Here is a 14,870-nt window from a genome sequence, read left to right on the forward strand (position 1 = left end):
TCCCTGGCATGCAGCCCCCATACAACACTGCCTTCTACTTTGTCCTGTGCTCAAAAGACCGATTCAGTGACCTGCTAATGCCATACGCCTGGGGCTGGGAAGTGCTGGGGGATGATGGGGGAGAGGCAAGAAACTGTCTGCTCCCTCCTCTACCTGCAGAGACATGGGGAAATGTCATCCCAGGCCTGCATACAAGCACGGCAGCCTCCACCTAGCCTGAGGTTTGGCCAGTTTTTGCCTTTCTGTAAATAATAAGTAGGTGTGAGCTTTCAGAGAACTCCCTGCTAAGGGGATTTGTACTAGCCAGAGGTCCTCAGGGTTTATATATCCTCAGCAACTCCATCCAAAGAGATTGTACCCAGTGCCCTACATGCCCCACAAAGACAGCCTTCACCTCGGCACGGGGCCACCTCCACATCTAAAAGAGGCAAATGGGGTCTCCATGCCTCAGACACTGGTAAAAGCATTCCTGAAAGGGTTACTGGTTTTGAGGATTGGCTTTTCAGTTACTTCTTTGGGTTGAGGCTATCGGATGTTGGTGGCAGCCAGGTCATCTGAGCCCTCTGACAGTCCTGTGCTACCTAGCTCTAGCTGCCCCACCAATGACGTACTTTCCTGGTGGAAAGGTTTTGTCTTTACAGTTTAGTCCTGGAGGCTAAAAACCATTGTCATCCCTCCTGCTCTAGAACTTTGTAGGAATGGCCCTGAAGGGCAAGTTTTTTTAACTCTGTCATGTCTCTGGAGATTAGGAGGTTCAGAGCAAGGGCTTAAGGGTTTTTCATCCTGTAGGTCAGCTAAAAGGTAGGGGCAGACTTTGCTTGCTGCATTGATGCCTGCAATGGGAATTGAGGTAGGTTTTGGCAGCCACCTGCCAAGCCATGATGATCCCAAAAAGCACAGGTCCAGAGGCTGCATCTCCAAGGGATAAACCAAAGATCAAAGGACAGCTGTTGACTGAGTGCTTGGAAACAGCAGCAAAGAGGTGCTGGAGTGGTAAAACAAGGTGTTTGTGGGGCACACAGAAAACCTTGAGACATGCACTTCGTGGCCACTCTCGTTCCTGATAGACATGCCTGGCAGAGCTGCAGTGCCCTCACCTTCCAGAATGGATTCAGGTGGTTGTGGATGCTCTTGATGGTGATATCAGAGAAGTAGCTGAAGTGAAACTTGCCCTCTTAGACATGAGAAACAGCTGCTGTCTGAGAAATACTGAGAGCCTTTGGAGAGGCTGCATTCTCCATCCTTTCTCTTTAATTCTGCTTTTTTGATTTAGATGTGTTGCGAAGGTCTGGTAAAAGAGATCCTAGCACATAGTGGGAGTTGAATGTGCTGTTGTCTGTTAGTCATTATATATATATATTTTTTTATTCATTTGGCACTTTCCGGAGAGTTTTTCCCCCCACATTGTGTAGGCTGCCATCTTCCTTTCTTTCTTTGTAGCAAGCATGTGGGCGCAGCCTTGCTTACACTCCGAGCAACTGGGGAACCACCATAAATGTAGCTTATCCGCTTTCTGATACATTTTCTTTTGCGTTGGTTTGGATTTGTGCATCGTCAGTAACATCTGTTCTGCTTTAGTGGCATACAGTTTTCCGAGTCTAATTAGCTGGCTGCTTGTAATCAGGACTATTTCAACTGTTGTCATTCTGAATGTTCTTTTTCCCTTTTTTTTAATACCACATTTGCCTGATTGACCTTTTTTGTTGTTTTTTTTCTCTGTCTTTCTATCGGGCTGCTCCAGGAGCCATGGCTAATCATCTTATAACCAATGCTCTGCTTCGTCCTCATGGCACTAACAACCCTTATAATACATTGCTCGGGGAATCGGCGGTCTATAACAACCCTTCTGTCAGCATGTACAACGCACAAGGTGTGCTGGAGTTTCTCTCTAATTTTTCTAGTGAGAATTCCATTTTCTGTGGCTTATTTTGGCCCATTTCTTTCTTTTTTTTCTTCCTTTTACTTTTTCTCTCCCCACGCACACACACTTTTTTTTTTGGAACTGGGCACAAAAAAAAGATCCTCTCCCTTCCCTTTCATTTCAATGCATCTTTCCATCTTCCAGATGCTATTTTTCCATGAGCAATCCAATTCACTTTGAAAGACTTTTGTCAGTTTTACTCAAAGCATTCACAGTATTTTGATTTTGATTTTTTTTTTCAGTCTCCTTGCTTTTGTATTGTTTTGGACTTGTGTGTGTGTGTGCATTTTGTCAGACAGATTCATTCCTCTCTTTGTTGTCAGCGCATTTCCTTGTTAAACCATTCATTTCAGAAACAGGAACACCGCTGAAGGTAAGTGAAGCTAAACTGGCCTTTGCCACCAAAGCTGCTCTCATTTGAAATGGCCTGCAGAAATGTGGCCAGCTGTGTGCTGGTTTGCACAGGGAGTAAAATGCAAAATAAAACAAAACTGCCCTTGATCTCTAAGAAAAATGACAGTTGAAGCAAGAAGTGTAGGCCAGCTCCAAAGAGCAGAGCTGAGATAAGAAATGTTTTGCCGTTTGCATTTATACATTTTATCTGTGTTGTTAGGGGAAAAAAATAATCGAAAGAAGGTGTAGTGAATCTAGATAATATTTTATATCCTCCTTTTGGCAACAGAAAAGAGACAGGCAGAGTCAGTTGTACCTAATGGAGGTTTCTGCTATGGAAATCACTCTCTTGTCACCTACATGTTTGTCTCTGCTCTGGCTTCTGTGGGAAGGGACAGTGTTTGTAAGCTGATGTCCTGGTGCTTCTGTGAGGGAGAGGCAGATGTGCTTAAGTAGGGCCTGAGGAGGAGATGGGGAGTGTGAGACAGCTCCTGTCTCTTGGTGGCTCCATCCTGCTCTGCCCTTTCCATGGGATTTTTTTTTTTTGTCTTGCTTGTAAGGTGGCTGAATCACCACAAAGTAGCACTGCATTCCGGTGCAAGTGTGCCAGCACTCTGACAGCTCTCTGCTCTCAATGAAGGCATCACTTCCCAGTAAAGGATATCCAAGAGAGGGAAAATAATGATGGTTATAATGCAAGCAGGAAAGCCCCCTTTGTACTCTATGGCAGCATGTTGTTTATGACAGAAATAGATGTTGAACTGTATCAGTAGGGTATTTGCATTCAAAGCACAGGGAAAGCACACGTGTTTGACCTTTTTCCTGTTTATTAATTTCCTGAACTATGCTAACTTTGTGCAATAAATTTGTTTCCAAGAATGCTTTTTCGAAACGGGGCTACTGTTAAACATGAAATGCTCTGAATTTTAACAATTTCAGTGTACTGCAAATGTGGAAATGACATTTGATGTTCTGACTAGTTTCTTGCATGATAACCTTGAGGTATGGGAGTCTATCAAATGGCAACAGGTAATGCTGGGTCAGCATTTGCCTTAAGAGGAGTCCTGATGTTCAGGTCTGGGTGCTTCAACTGAACCCAGGCAATATGGGCAGAAAAGTGTGTTACATGTATTTTAATAATTTTATGGTCTTCAAATTTTTAATACTAGAATCTGATACAGTTATCTGAGCTAACAGAATGTTATTCACAAAAACAGCATATTTTTTTTGCAAGTGCTATTCTGTTCAACACAGTTTGTTAAGTAACAGAGAAACCTGTCCAGGCTTCATCCATGGGATGTGAAGAAAGAGAATGGGACCACCCTGGTCCCATTTAAGCTCCTGGAGCTTTGCCATTGACTTCAGAGGGAGCAGAACCCAACCCATTCTTTTCAGGAGGCTGTGAGTTCATTAATGACCATGGAACTGCTATAGCTTTTAGTTTTCAAACTGGTTAGGTCCCTGGACAATTGCAAACTGTGAATATTAGGACATCCCATGGCAGAAATGAAGGGTAGCAAAACCAACCAGGCCTAGTGGTCTCAGTGGTCCTCTGGGGATGCTGCACCAGCAGGCATGCTAAAGCCAGGAGAGTGCATTGTAAAAGTAGATGCTGTCATCATCTCTGGGTATGCCTTGGCTGTGGCTGGCATGCAGTGAGCATTGTTAGCTAACACCATCCAACTAACTCATTCCACATCACTAAGGCCGTGACTTTTTTTTGCACGTTCATTTACCACTTCTGGTGCTGGCCATAGGTGGGGCAGGACACCCTAAGGAACAAGGAACTGATCTGGTCCGCCTGTTTCTTTTCCCCTCCCCAGATACATCTTTTAAAATACTGTCTCTGCTTGAGCCAAAGCTGCCACATCTGTGGCAGGCAATCACCAGGGGCAGGAAGTCCTAAAAATTATCCTTGGAAAGAGGTGGGGAATCAAACCCTAAAAGGCCAAAATCCCATGTTCCAGTGGCATAGGCAATTCCTTGATAGGACACAGAGTGTAGAGGAAGGGGGAGGTGGTAGGCGAGGGGCTGAATGCTCACTGTCATTGGAAGCTGAGGGACATACACTGGCTCAGTCTCTCCAAAGCAGGAAAACATCCCAACACCTTTGGTCAGAATTAATTTTGAGAGAAAGTGTTCACAAGCATTAATGAACATTAGCAAGCTGTGCTTAAAATCCAACAGACAACTGAGGAGTGGGAAGCTGAGCGTTATCACTGCCTCTTCATCTTATTCTCTGACTTTTCTTGTTTTAAGCCTTTCTTAGTAGTTTCATTTAGCAATGCCATTATTCAAACTACTATTCCTCTTTTTGTTTGTTTGTTTCTTTTTTGCAAAATCCATGTAGTTTGCCATATGTTTGGTTTAAGTAAAAATCAGATTTACCAAAGTTTGTAAAATGCCAGCAGCCCCATGATGAGCAAAGTCATACTCTTACAAAGCACTGCTGCAAAAGATGGACGGCAAAACATTTTTAGCAAAGAATCAGAATTCAGTTTCAGCTACCAGGGGATATTATATCTAACAGTAAGTAAAGACATTCATTTTAAGACTTTGGAAGTGACATTGACGGTGCCTGTCTTTTCAAGCATGACCGTTACCAGCTTTAGACTTTTCTTAAATTTCCTGGCATTATTTCTTCATTTGTGTTGCACGCTGAACATTTTATAATGGCATTGGAAAACAGTTTAAATGTGATAATTTTTTAAAATAAAAATGTAGACTATTGACTATTGCGCGTAAAATATTTTTTTTCTGTCTAAAATGTCAATATTTTTAACCTGAAATAAACCTTGTAACAAATTCATGTATTCTGGGCAGTGGAAATTATTTCCGTTAACTCTCTTTTCTGCATATCATCAATTTGCTTTTTACTCATGTTTCTCCTACTGTCGCTGTAAGCTTACTTGTTGTTTTTTCTTTCCTTTTCTTCATGCTGTCGTTTAGAGCCCTACAGAGAGACAAGTATGGGAGTAAAGCTAAACATTGCATATCAAATGTAATTTTTTTTAGTTCACTTTTATTGCATCACATATAGATGATGTAGTTAATAAAGGAAATTAATCTCACAGTTTTGAAATCAAAAGACAATGAATAGACATGTATATATATGTGTATGCGTGTGATTGTATGTATGTATATATATATGTGTGTGTACATATATATATATAGATGAGATTAGATGATGCTTCCTTTGTTTATGTCTCATTTTTATGGTATCGTTTACCCAGCATAGTTTCTCGTTTAGTTGTGTATGCTTTTTTTTTTTTCCCCCAACTTCATGTTTTAATTTGCGAGGTCATGGCATTTTTATATGGTGTGTTTCATTGCAGCCCCCACTCTGTTCTTACCTGCAATGCCTCCCATTTTATTTCTGCACCAAACCCCAGATCCATGCATTGGCAGCAGGAGCACAGTGCTCAGTGCCTCAATGCATACCTTACTCAGCGTAACCATCAAACAGATGCTGTTGTACCTATCACCCATTACATACAGCCCTCCCCCAGAAATGCTCACTTTTCATTTCTCCCCAAGCATCGTGACTCGGTTGGAGAACTTTCACCGTGAAAATCAACGGCTTTGCTCTATGTCTGTGATGGCTAGTTGATTTTTTGGCATAGCTCCCTCATTTGCTGGGGAACCCAGTTTACAGCAGCACCCTCTAAGCTTCAGAAACCCAAAAGGTGACCGACACATTTGGGGCATTTCATTCAAAAGCAAGAAGAAGCCTTCAGTAGCGCTTTCCAGCCCTTGACATACAGCAACTACTCCATCGCAGATATAGACTGAATCCTGTATTTTCAGAAGGTACACATGCCATGTACTAAGCATGGTATGAGCAACTGTTCATCTGAAATTGTCCGTTTAATGGCTTCTCTGATCCACTGTGCCTTGCTGGGAGTTGCTTGCCAGTTTTTGGCAATGCCTGAAGCCCTTAGCTGAGAGGTCGATAAGTTATTTCTTGCATCCCCATGCCTGCTCTCCTTCCAAGGAGACCAGTGATCCCAAAAAAGAAAGCATGGTGGCTTAACTGCTGGGCCTGATTTTTTTCTCCCTTGCCCACCCATGCTGGCATTGCTCTCACAGCACTTCCCTGCCATCTCCCGTAGTGCTTTGGGAAAGAGCTGACCTCCAGCCTCACATTGTCAGCATTGAGACACCTATGGAGATGCAATGGGCAGTTAGAGCGGGGACACCCTGAGACCCTGCTGCTCCTCTCAGGTTCCCATGAGCCCACAATACCATGGCAGTGATGGTACTTGCTGTACCCTCCACTGAACCCACTGCTTTAACTTTGCAGGTGGAATAGGAGCGATTTTTAAAGGCTTCATAAGACCCCAGAACAGATGCCTCCAACATCAATTGTTTTAGAAAATCCCCACCTGGCCAGTGTGGAGTAAATAATTTTGGTTGTGCCCTTAAGCCAGAAGGGGTAGGGCATTTAGCCTTGTTCCAGAAAATCCTGGGCCAGGAAGCACTTTGTGCCTCCCCCTTGCTACTCCCTGAATCCTGCCATTCAGTCCTTATGTCTTTATCCTGACAGCCTGCCCAGCAAAAGGGGAGAGCAGACTTTTTTTCCTCTAGAAAGGATACACTCCCAAACAAAGTTTTGGTAGTGATTAGCCTGGGCTGCAAATATTTTTTCCTCAGCTGGGAGGAATTGCCCCCTTCCTCCGAAGTTCCTAGGGCCAGGGCAGTTGGGACCAGCCCAGGGTCATGAATTTTTCAGCTCCCTCAGGAATACATAGAGTGCAAGAGCTGTAGGAGAATACTGGCCAGGAGAGGTTATCCTTCCAGCTGGATGTTGCCACATCAAGTCACACACTTGACAGTGCTTTCCATTTTTTTTTGTTGGGAAGCCCTGGACCACCAGCTGGTTAGATGGAGCTGCGGCCTCCCATTTTGGCCGCGACGCTCTCCTTGCTGCCCAGCCTCAGCAGCTGCGGCAGCCTAGGAAGGGGGTTTGAGTGTGCACATCCCGCATGAGTGTCCTGTTTGTACAAGTCACCCTCTCTTGTGTAATGTTTTTCAGAGGGGCTTCTGAACAATGCCAGGGATACAAGTGTCACGGATACTCTACCACTGAATGGTAATCACGGCAACAGCTACAGCATCGCCAGCGGCGAGTACCTCAGCAACTGCGTGCAAATCCTTGACCGTGGGTACAACCACACGGAGAATGCCCTCGAGAAAAAGATCCTGAAGGAACTCACCTCCAACTACATCCCTTCCTACCTGAACAACCATGAGCGCTCCAGCGAGCAGAGCCGCAACTTGATGAACAAGCTCGTCAACAGCGTGGGCGGCGGGAGCGAGGACGATGCCATCGTGCTGGATGACGCCACCTCCTTCACCCACGAGGAGAGTCTGGGCCTGGAGCTCATCCACGAGGAGTCGGATGCCCCGCTGCTGCCTCCCCGGGTGTACTCGGCGGACAACCACCAGCCCCACCTCTACAGTCGGCGTCGCATCCCGCAAGACAACAGCGAGAGCTTTTTCCCTTTGCTGACCAACGAGCACACAGACGACCTGCAGTCGCCCAACAGGGATTCTCTCTACACCAGCATGCCTGCGCTGGCTGGCATGCCCATGACGGAAAGCGTCACTGCCAGCACCCAGACCGATCCTCCACCAGCGAAAAGCGGCGGTGGCGATGCCGACGACGTTTACTACAAAAGCATGCCCAATCTTGGCTCCAGGAACCACGTCCATCAGCTACACACTTACTACCAGCTAGGTCGAGGCAGCAGCGACGGTTTTATAGTCCCGCCAAACAAAGAGGGAACCTCTCCGGACGGCAATGCAAAAGGACCCGCTCACTTGGTCACTAGTCTATAGAAGATTCAGCAAAAATTAAGCAAAGAGACAACTAAAAGCCTCTCCATAACACTCGGTTTACTGTTCTGAGTTAATCCAAACAGTGGTAATATTGTGTGTACTCCTAAATCTTCATGCTGTTCAAAAGGAAATTCTCAGACTTTTTTTACTGGAATTTTTAGGCCGGCCTGGAGAGGACAGTAACTGCTGTGCCCCCCTTATCTTCCCATCCTTCTTCCCTCCAGACAGACTTCATTATGTTAATGAAAGAGATAGATAACGGCACACTTCGTGGCCTTCTCAAGTTATGCCGTGTTTGTTTAAACAATCCTTGATGCTGTGTTGCTCTTAATTCCAAGGACTTGATTTAAGAGGGAAAAAAAAATAATAAAAGGCCAAAAATGTGCATTTGAAACTAGTAGCGATGACGCATCTAGGTGGGAGCGCTGCGTAAAACAAGCTAGCAAAACTCTTTCTTACCAATCCAGATCACACCATGGGTTATGGTCACTCACAACTTGGTTTCACTGCAGCGCCCTTTGCTGCGGGAGCAAACAAAACGTAAACAAATTTAATGAGACAGAAGGGAATCCTAGAATCCTGTGCTAAAGGCATATTTTACATTTTGCTGTATTAACGGATGATAAAAACTAATGGCAGAAAAAGAGAAGCGAACAATTTCTATGTAATGTACAGATACTAGCATTGCACATATAGTCTGCTTTCTGTTCCTCCAGAACTTGCGTCCCTGTTAATGTAGTGGAAAAAAAAATAAGAACTTTTTTCTGTTGTGCTGGTCTTGTAAGTTTGTCTACCAGTAGGAGCAAGGTTTTTCATAATTCTTTCCTTTTTTTTTTTTTTTTTAATTTTGTTTTGCCTCGTCCACTGCTCCTTCCCTCTGTCCCCTTCCCATCCCAGTAAAAAAACTCACTGGGCAAAAAAAAACAAACCCCAAACATCACTTTCTAAGGACCATTTTTAGTAACACCATCACCACTTCTTTTCAGCCAAGGCAGTCTTTTAATTTCCTCACTGTATAACCTTTTTCAGCCGGCATGTTGCCAGCAGACCTTTTGGCAGACTAGAGCAGGGCAAACTTCCTCATTGTCAGTGCACAACCCGATGGTGACGATCATGCTGTGGAGCATCTCTGGCCAACAGCCCCTCATCCAGGCCCTCGGGTCGCATCCAGGGACTGAGGAGAGGTTTTGTAGTTGTAGTGGGGGTTCTACAGGAGACTGCCATTTCCCTGGAGGAGCAAAGGGCCTTCTCGGCTCAGTCTGGTCCCCGGTTTAGGCATTTGTACTGCAGTGGTTTAAGAAGAAAATAGATTGACGCGTAGTGAGCTAAAAAGTACTTTGCGGTGATTTTTAATTAAAAAAAAAGAAAAAAATGTCCTCTGTTCATTATTTTTCCTAACAGGAAATTTATTTATTTGACCGGATTTTTAAGTAACATAGGCTTTCTGGAGGTAAATTAGCAGCACGGAGTATGAATTCTTCTTCTTTTTCTTTTTCTTTTTTTTCTTTTTAATTTATGATCCATTTTGTACGGTCTCAGCAGTTGAATGACCTCATTACTAATATTTGTTGTAAAAGTGAAGCTTGTTTGCCAACCAATAAACAACTGATCACGATTTAGAAGATACTGTATGTATGTACTGTACAATTAATCTCTCTTTTTTTGTCGTTGTTGTTCCTCTCTCCATTAATGTCTTCAGTATGAGTCTCCACTCCTTTACAGCATGGGTGAGCAATGTCGAAGAAAGGAGGCCTAAGCTGAGAAAGTTAAGCACAAAGGTTATGCAGCTGTGGCTGACTAGAAAAATCAGGCTGGTGGTACTTGTTTAGGGGCAAGAACAACACTGGTTGACATTTGTTGCAGGTGATTCTAGGTCTGTTTTGTGCCTACTGTATAAAGTAGCCAATGACGCACATATGATTTGAGTATAGTGTTTCACGTGTCATATATTTTAATCATTGTAATTTTTTTCTTTTATTAATTTTCTTCTTTTCTTTTTTTTTAATTTGGGTTTTCTGAGATTAAAAACTGCTGGTAGCATGTCAAAGAGTAAAACAAGTCCCCGTTAGGCCTTCTCGGTCGTTGTTTGCTGTCTCTTTATTTTCCTGCTCTGGAAAGCCAAGCGCCCTCACCGTCCTTGGCCACATGGTCCTTCCCACCCCACCTCTGCCAATGGCCCACTGGCACTTCGCTGCTCTCCTCCAGCCTCCCCCTTCAAATCCCTTGAGTGCGATCAGGAATACAGGAAGCCACAAAATAGCCTGGAAAGGTTGACAGGGGAAATAACCACCCCTGGATATGATTGGTAATGACTTTTCAGTGATTTTTCACAAAGCCCTCTCATGGCCGGGGCTTAGGGGCTTGGTGCTGCCTCCATCTAAACTGTGCCTATCCAAGTCCTGTCATGCTGGGTAAAAGCCAAAAGGCTTGGAGCAGGTGGGTGAGGCACCTGTTGAACAAGATATTCCCAGTGCTGGAGGATAAATGCAGCAGCAGCAGTGGATCAGTGGAGCAGTTCCACCCCATCCCGGGGCTGTCCTCGCACTGGGGCCGTGCTGCTCGGTGCTTCTCAGCAGAGTCTGGTTGGGCAAGAGAACAAGGGGTGGTGATGTTTGGTGATATTCATGGCTTTCTGGTTCAAGCCACCTGAGTCCTTCCTGCAGCCACTCTGGCCTAAACATCTTGGGGAAGAATCTCCATGTGGGACCATGCACTGATCACAGCAGTGCTTCTTGCTGGGTCTAGGTTTTGACAAGGGAGCATTTCCATTTAGAATATTGGAGAATCACCTGACTTCATATCAGAGTAGCCACTGGCCAGCCAGGTTATGCTCTTGCTCTTGATGCTGCCTCCCTGTTTCATTTTATTATCTCTACCAGCAGCGATGGAGGTGGATAGTGCATGGTGGATCCACTCTTGCAGGTACAGCAGGTTATTCACACCCATGTGGTCACAGCAATCATGTAGCAGCCCAAGAGAGGCTGCTGAGGCTTTAAATAACTGAGGTACCTCTTATTTTGGGGAAAGTAAAAACTCTTTTACTGTATTAGACTCAAAAAATAGTTTTTCAGGGGTATGGTGGGATTGAGTATGTGCAGAGGGTAAGATACACCCTGGCAAATACCATCATGATAAAGTGGGAGGCAGGTGGATGAACATGGCATTTACCAGTGTTTCTGAAACTGCAAGAACAAACCAGTGATGGATTTGCTATGGGATGGTTTTGTCTTACTGAAAAATCTTTACTTTCTTTTACTACAAATGGTTATTCTTCCGCAGCCCTTTTATGTATTTCAGGTTTATCAGTGTGCAGGCTTTTTTTCCCCTCTTCTCCATCCCTTCTCTTTGCCAGCCTATCTATGCCTATTAGCACTTTGATTGCAAAAAAATGCTGTTTATTTTCAGGCTGATTATTTCTGCTCCCAGGCTGCTCTGACATCACAGGATTCACTGTTGGTGTTTCTTATGGCTTAGGAAATAGCTGAATCACAAAATAGAGGGAAAATATATATTATTAATTTTATTAAGCCAAAAATGGTTTAAGACTGTAATATAGTGAGGATGTTTTATGAAGGGGAGCAGGACACAGATTATTTTTGGCATTTTCTTCCCCTTGAGAACAGATTTTGTTGTCAGATAGTTGATTATGGGCATGGTGAGGGTTGTTGCTTGTTGATAAGTAGCTCACTATGTACAATTCTGATGTGACTGGCAACCGTGTCTTCTGTGCAGACTGCAGCATGTGAAAACCAACTCACTGTTAAGTCCTCAGTGCCTACAATGCTTCTGGGGTATGAGGGAGAGCTGCAAAACTTCTAAGGCATTTCTTAATGCTGAGCCAAGGCAAGAATGTGAGAAAAAAGCTTGATGAAAATGCAGTAGTGATTATGATGTTAAATCCATACTCACGCTTGGGGCGCATAACTGTGCAGGCTGGGTTGAGGGGGATAATCAGCCCTGTACTCAAGGGATCTTTTCTAGGGCTCCATTTAACAAAACAAAGGAAAGAAAACCAAACCAGATTTGGCTTATAGGGAGAAGATAAAACTTCATCATTCAAGTGCAACAAGCATCCCACTTTCAGCTGAAAATAGACAAAATAGAGGCAAATAGGTAGTGCTTGAGCTGATGACAACATCAGCTGATACACAGACCATTTTCTGAAACACAGAGCCACCTTTGGGAAGCTTGAGCTGCCAGGCATGTTTGGAGTGAGGATTGTTAATTTTAATCCATTGATTGAGTTGCCCCTTTAGAAAGCCTTTCTTGCAGGTGGGAAGAGTGGGATGGAGAAGTGCAAGGCTCCATGCTTTGCATTTTCCTGAAAACCATCTTAGGATGCTTTGCAAGTTATGAATCCCTTTTTTCACTCACTGCTAATTTGTGCAGGACTGGCTTCTTTTTCCGGTGTAATCCCATTGCAGACCACCCCATAGAGAGCTGATACATCAGCTTACTGCTTAAGGACACCTTGACTACAGCAGGCAATTCCCACCCATTTTCTGCAAGCAGAGACTGTAAGATCTCCCTGAAACATGAAGGAGAAATACAAGGCAAAAGACATGCCAAGAAAGACCATGTAGGCTGGAGGGTATGGGGGCTATTCATCACAGCTTTGGAGGCACTGTGTAGGCAATAGTGCTTACCATGGTCCTGTTCATTTCTGCCTGTTGATTGCTTTTAATTCCTTGACATCCGTAGTTGTTTACCAATCTTTTTCCTTTCTTCTTTGCCCCAGGTAATAAGCAGTGGGATACCCCAGAGGGCCAGGGGAAACAGTAGTGATGGGGGGAGGCACTGAGTTCCTGGGGGTCCTTTTGTGTCTGTATGTCCCTATTGCCTGCATCCCCCTTCCCTGGCCAGCTGGCCTCTCTGTCACACCCTGATGTGCCCTTGATCTCACTAGGTTATGAAGAATGTAATACCCTGCAGAATTGCCTAGTCAACAGGGATAGAAAGATAGCTCATCTTATTAAAAACCTGTCTCAGGAAAGCCTAAGAGCACAAGCTTGGTCATCTGTCACACTCTGATCTCCTTACCTTTAGAAAGAAAAGTACTTTATTTTTAGCTATCTGCTGCATTCAGCTACACTCTATGCAAATTTCATTTAATGAATATTTTAGGGTTTAAATAGTCTGGGCTCATGAACATTATATAAATGTCATGATGTTGCAGGCTCTCTGGTAACGGCGTGGAGGACATCCTGCAGTGTGAAGCTGAAGCCAGATAAAATCTGTGATTAGTGCTCCCAGGGAAGGCAGCCCTGGGTTGTTCAGTGACTGTCCTGGGTGGGGGCATTAGCAGTGCAGTCAGGGGAGGTCACTGCAGTGTCCCTGGAGGCAGCACTCCCCTTTCCAGACTGAGGGACATTTCCTTCAGCACAGGTAGCTGGCTTAGGGCCACTTTTGCTCTTCCAAAGGCTTTGGGATGCATGGATCATACACCAGATCATTTATCATCCCAGTTCAGAAGAGGCAGTCTATTTAAAGCTGAAATATCAAGACTTGCCAGGATAGCTTGGAAATCCTCCTTTTTCACATCAAAATAGCTTTTTACAGGTGCTTACTGTTTATTGTACTCAGTACGCCAGACAGATGGTGATAGTCTTCTTCAGGAAAATGCCAAGAACAAAAAAAAATAATCCTAACTATTTTCTGTCTTTTCATTTCTTTACCCTCCACATATTTTCTTTTCTTATATTTCTACTCCTTAAATACACTGTGCACATGTAAAAACCCAAGCTAAAGCCTCAATAAATAAACAAAAAATGTCGGTATACAGAGCAATTATTATGTATTTTAGCAGTATTATTAAAACCCCAAACAGCAACTTTGAAGACACAAACATAGCTGCTGCACAACCTCCTCAGCTGGTGTGATGGCAATATTTGTACAGATGACCAAATATATCAGACTGCCACTTACAATGGACTGCATCTTGTGCTACAGCTTTGGAAAGGTTATTTCCAGCAGAAGGGTGCTTGGTGGGTAAATTATAGCAATAATAAAACTGTTTTCAGCCTATCTTCTCCCACTTCTTCTGGAGGCATCTCAGGCAGAGTTAAATTTGGGTCCCTGTGGCAGAAAACCTCACTCCAGACCATGGCCCTGTAGCCTTTGTGTCCCACCAGTAGCAAAGGCTTCACCTTTCAGTGTGCATGAGTCTGTGGCAATATCCACTGAAAAATGGCTTTGGAGGATGAATGGTGAAAACCAAGCAGTCAACAAACTGGGTGGAGGATGTCTGTGTATTCCACTTGGGAAGCAGAAGCACGGTGCCCCAAGCATCTCTGAGGATTGGTTGCACAAAAGCTGCAAAGGGGATGTGGGAAAAGGGACTTCAGGTGGGAGTGGTATCAAAAGAAAAAGCCCCAAATTTCTGGCAAGGCTTTGTCCTATGGCCGAAATATGCCAAAAAGAGTTTCTCAGGTGCTTTCTGTAGGCAGCTGGAGAGAAGTGCAAGGTCATGGGGAATTAGAACCATATGTGATGGAAGGCATATTTGAGGCAAGCTAAAAGCTTTGCTGTGGCTATCAGATGCCTACTCTGGCCAGTCCCTGGTTTCCTCCCCTTAAAAAAAAAAAAGTTTAAACCTTTTGGGTTTTTTTTTTGTTTGTTTGTTTTTTGGGGTTTTTTTTTGGGTTTTTTTGGAGAGGGTCCCTTCCTGATAAATAGGAGTTATTTTTTCCAGTGCAAACACCTCAGCTCTGCCCTT

At 44.1% G+C, this 14,870-nt stretch overlaps 1 protein-coding gene across 1 annotated transcript in view; it reads left to right on the forward strand.

Annotated features, from left to right (window-relative positions):
• Positions 1-10,232, forward strand: part of ADGRL3 (adhesion G protein-coupled receptor L3) — a 482,184-nt gene extending 471,952 nt beyond the window's left edge. The window contains 2 exon segments of the mRNA XM_031066355.1: positions 1,742-1,870; positions 7,350-10,232. Coding sequence (XP_030922215.1) covers positions 1,742-1,870; positions 7,350-8,155 — 935 coding nt within the window. The 3' untranslated portion in view covers positions 8,156-10,232.
• The last annotated feature ends 4,638 nt before the right edge of the window (positions 10,233-14,870 follow it).

This window comes from Geospiza fortis, unplaced genomic scaffold (assembly GCF_000277835.1).
Source record: "Geospiza fortis unplaced genomic scaffold, GeoFor_1.0 scaffold11, whole genome shotgun sequence".
NCBI lineage: Eukaryota > Metazoa > Chordata > Aves > Passeriformes > Thraupidae > Geospiza > Geospiza fortis.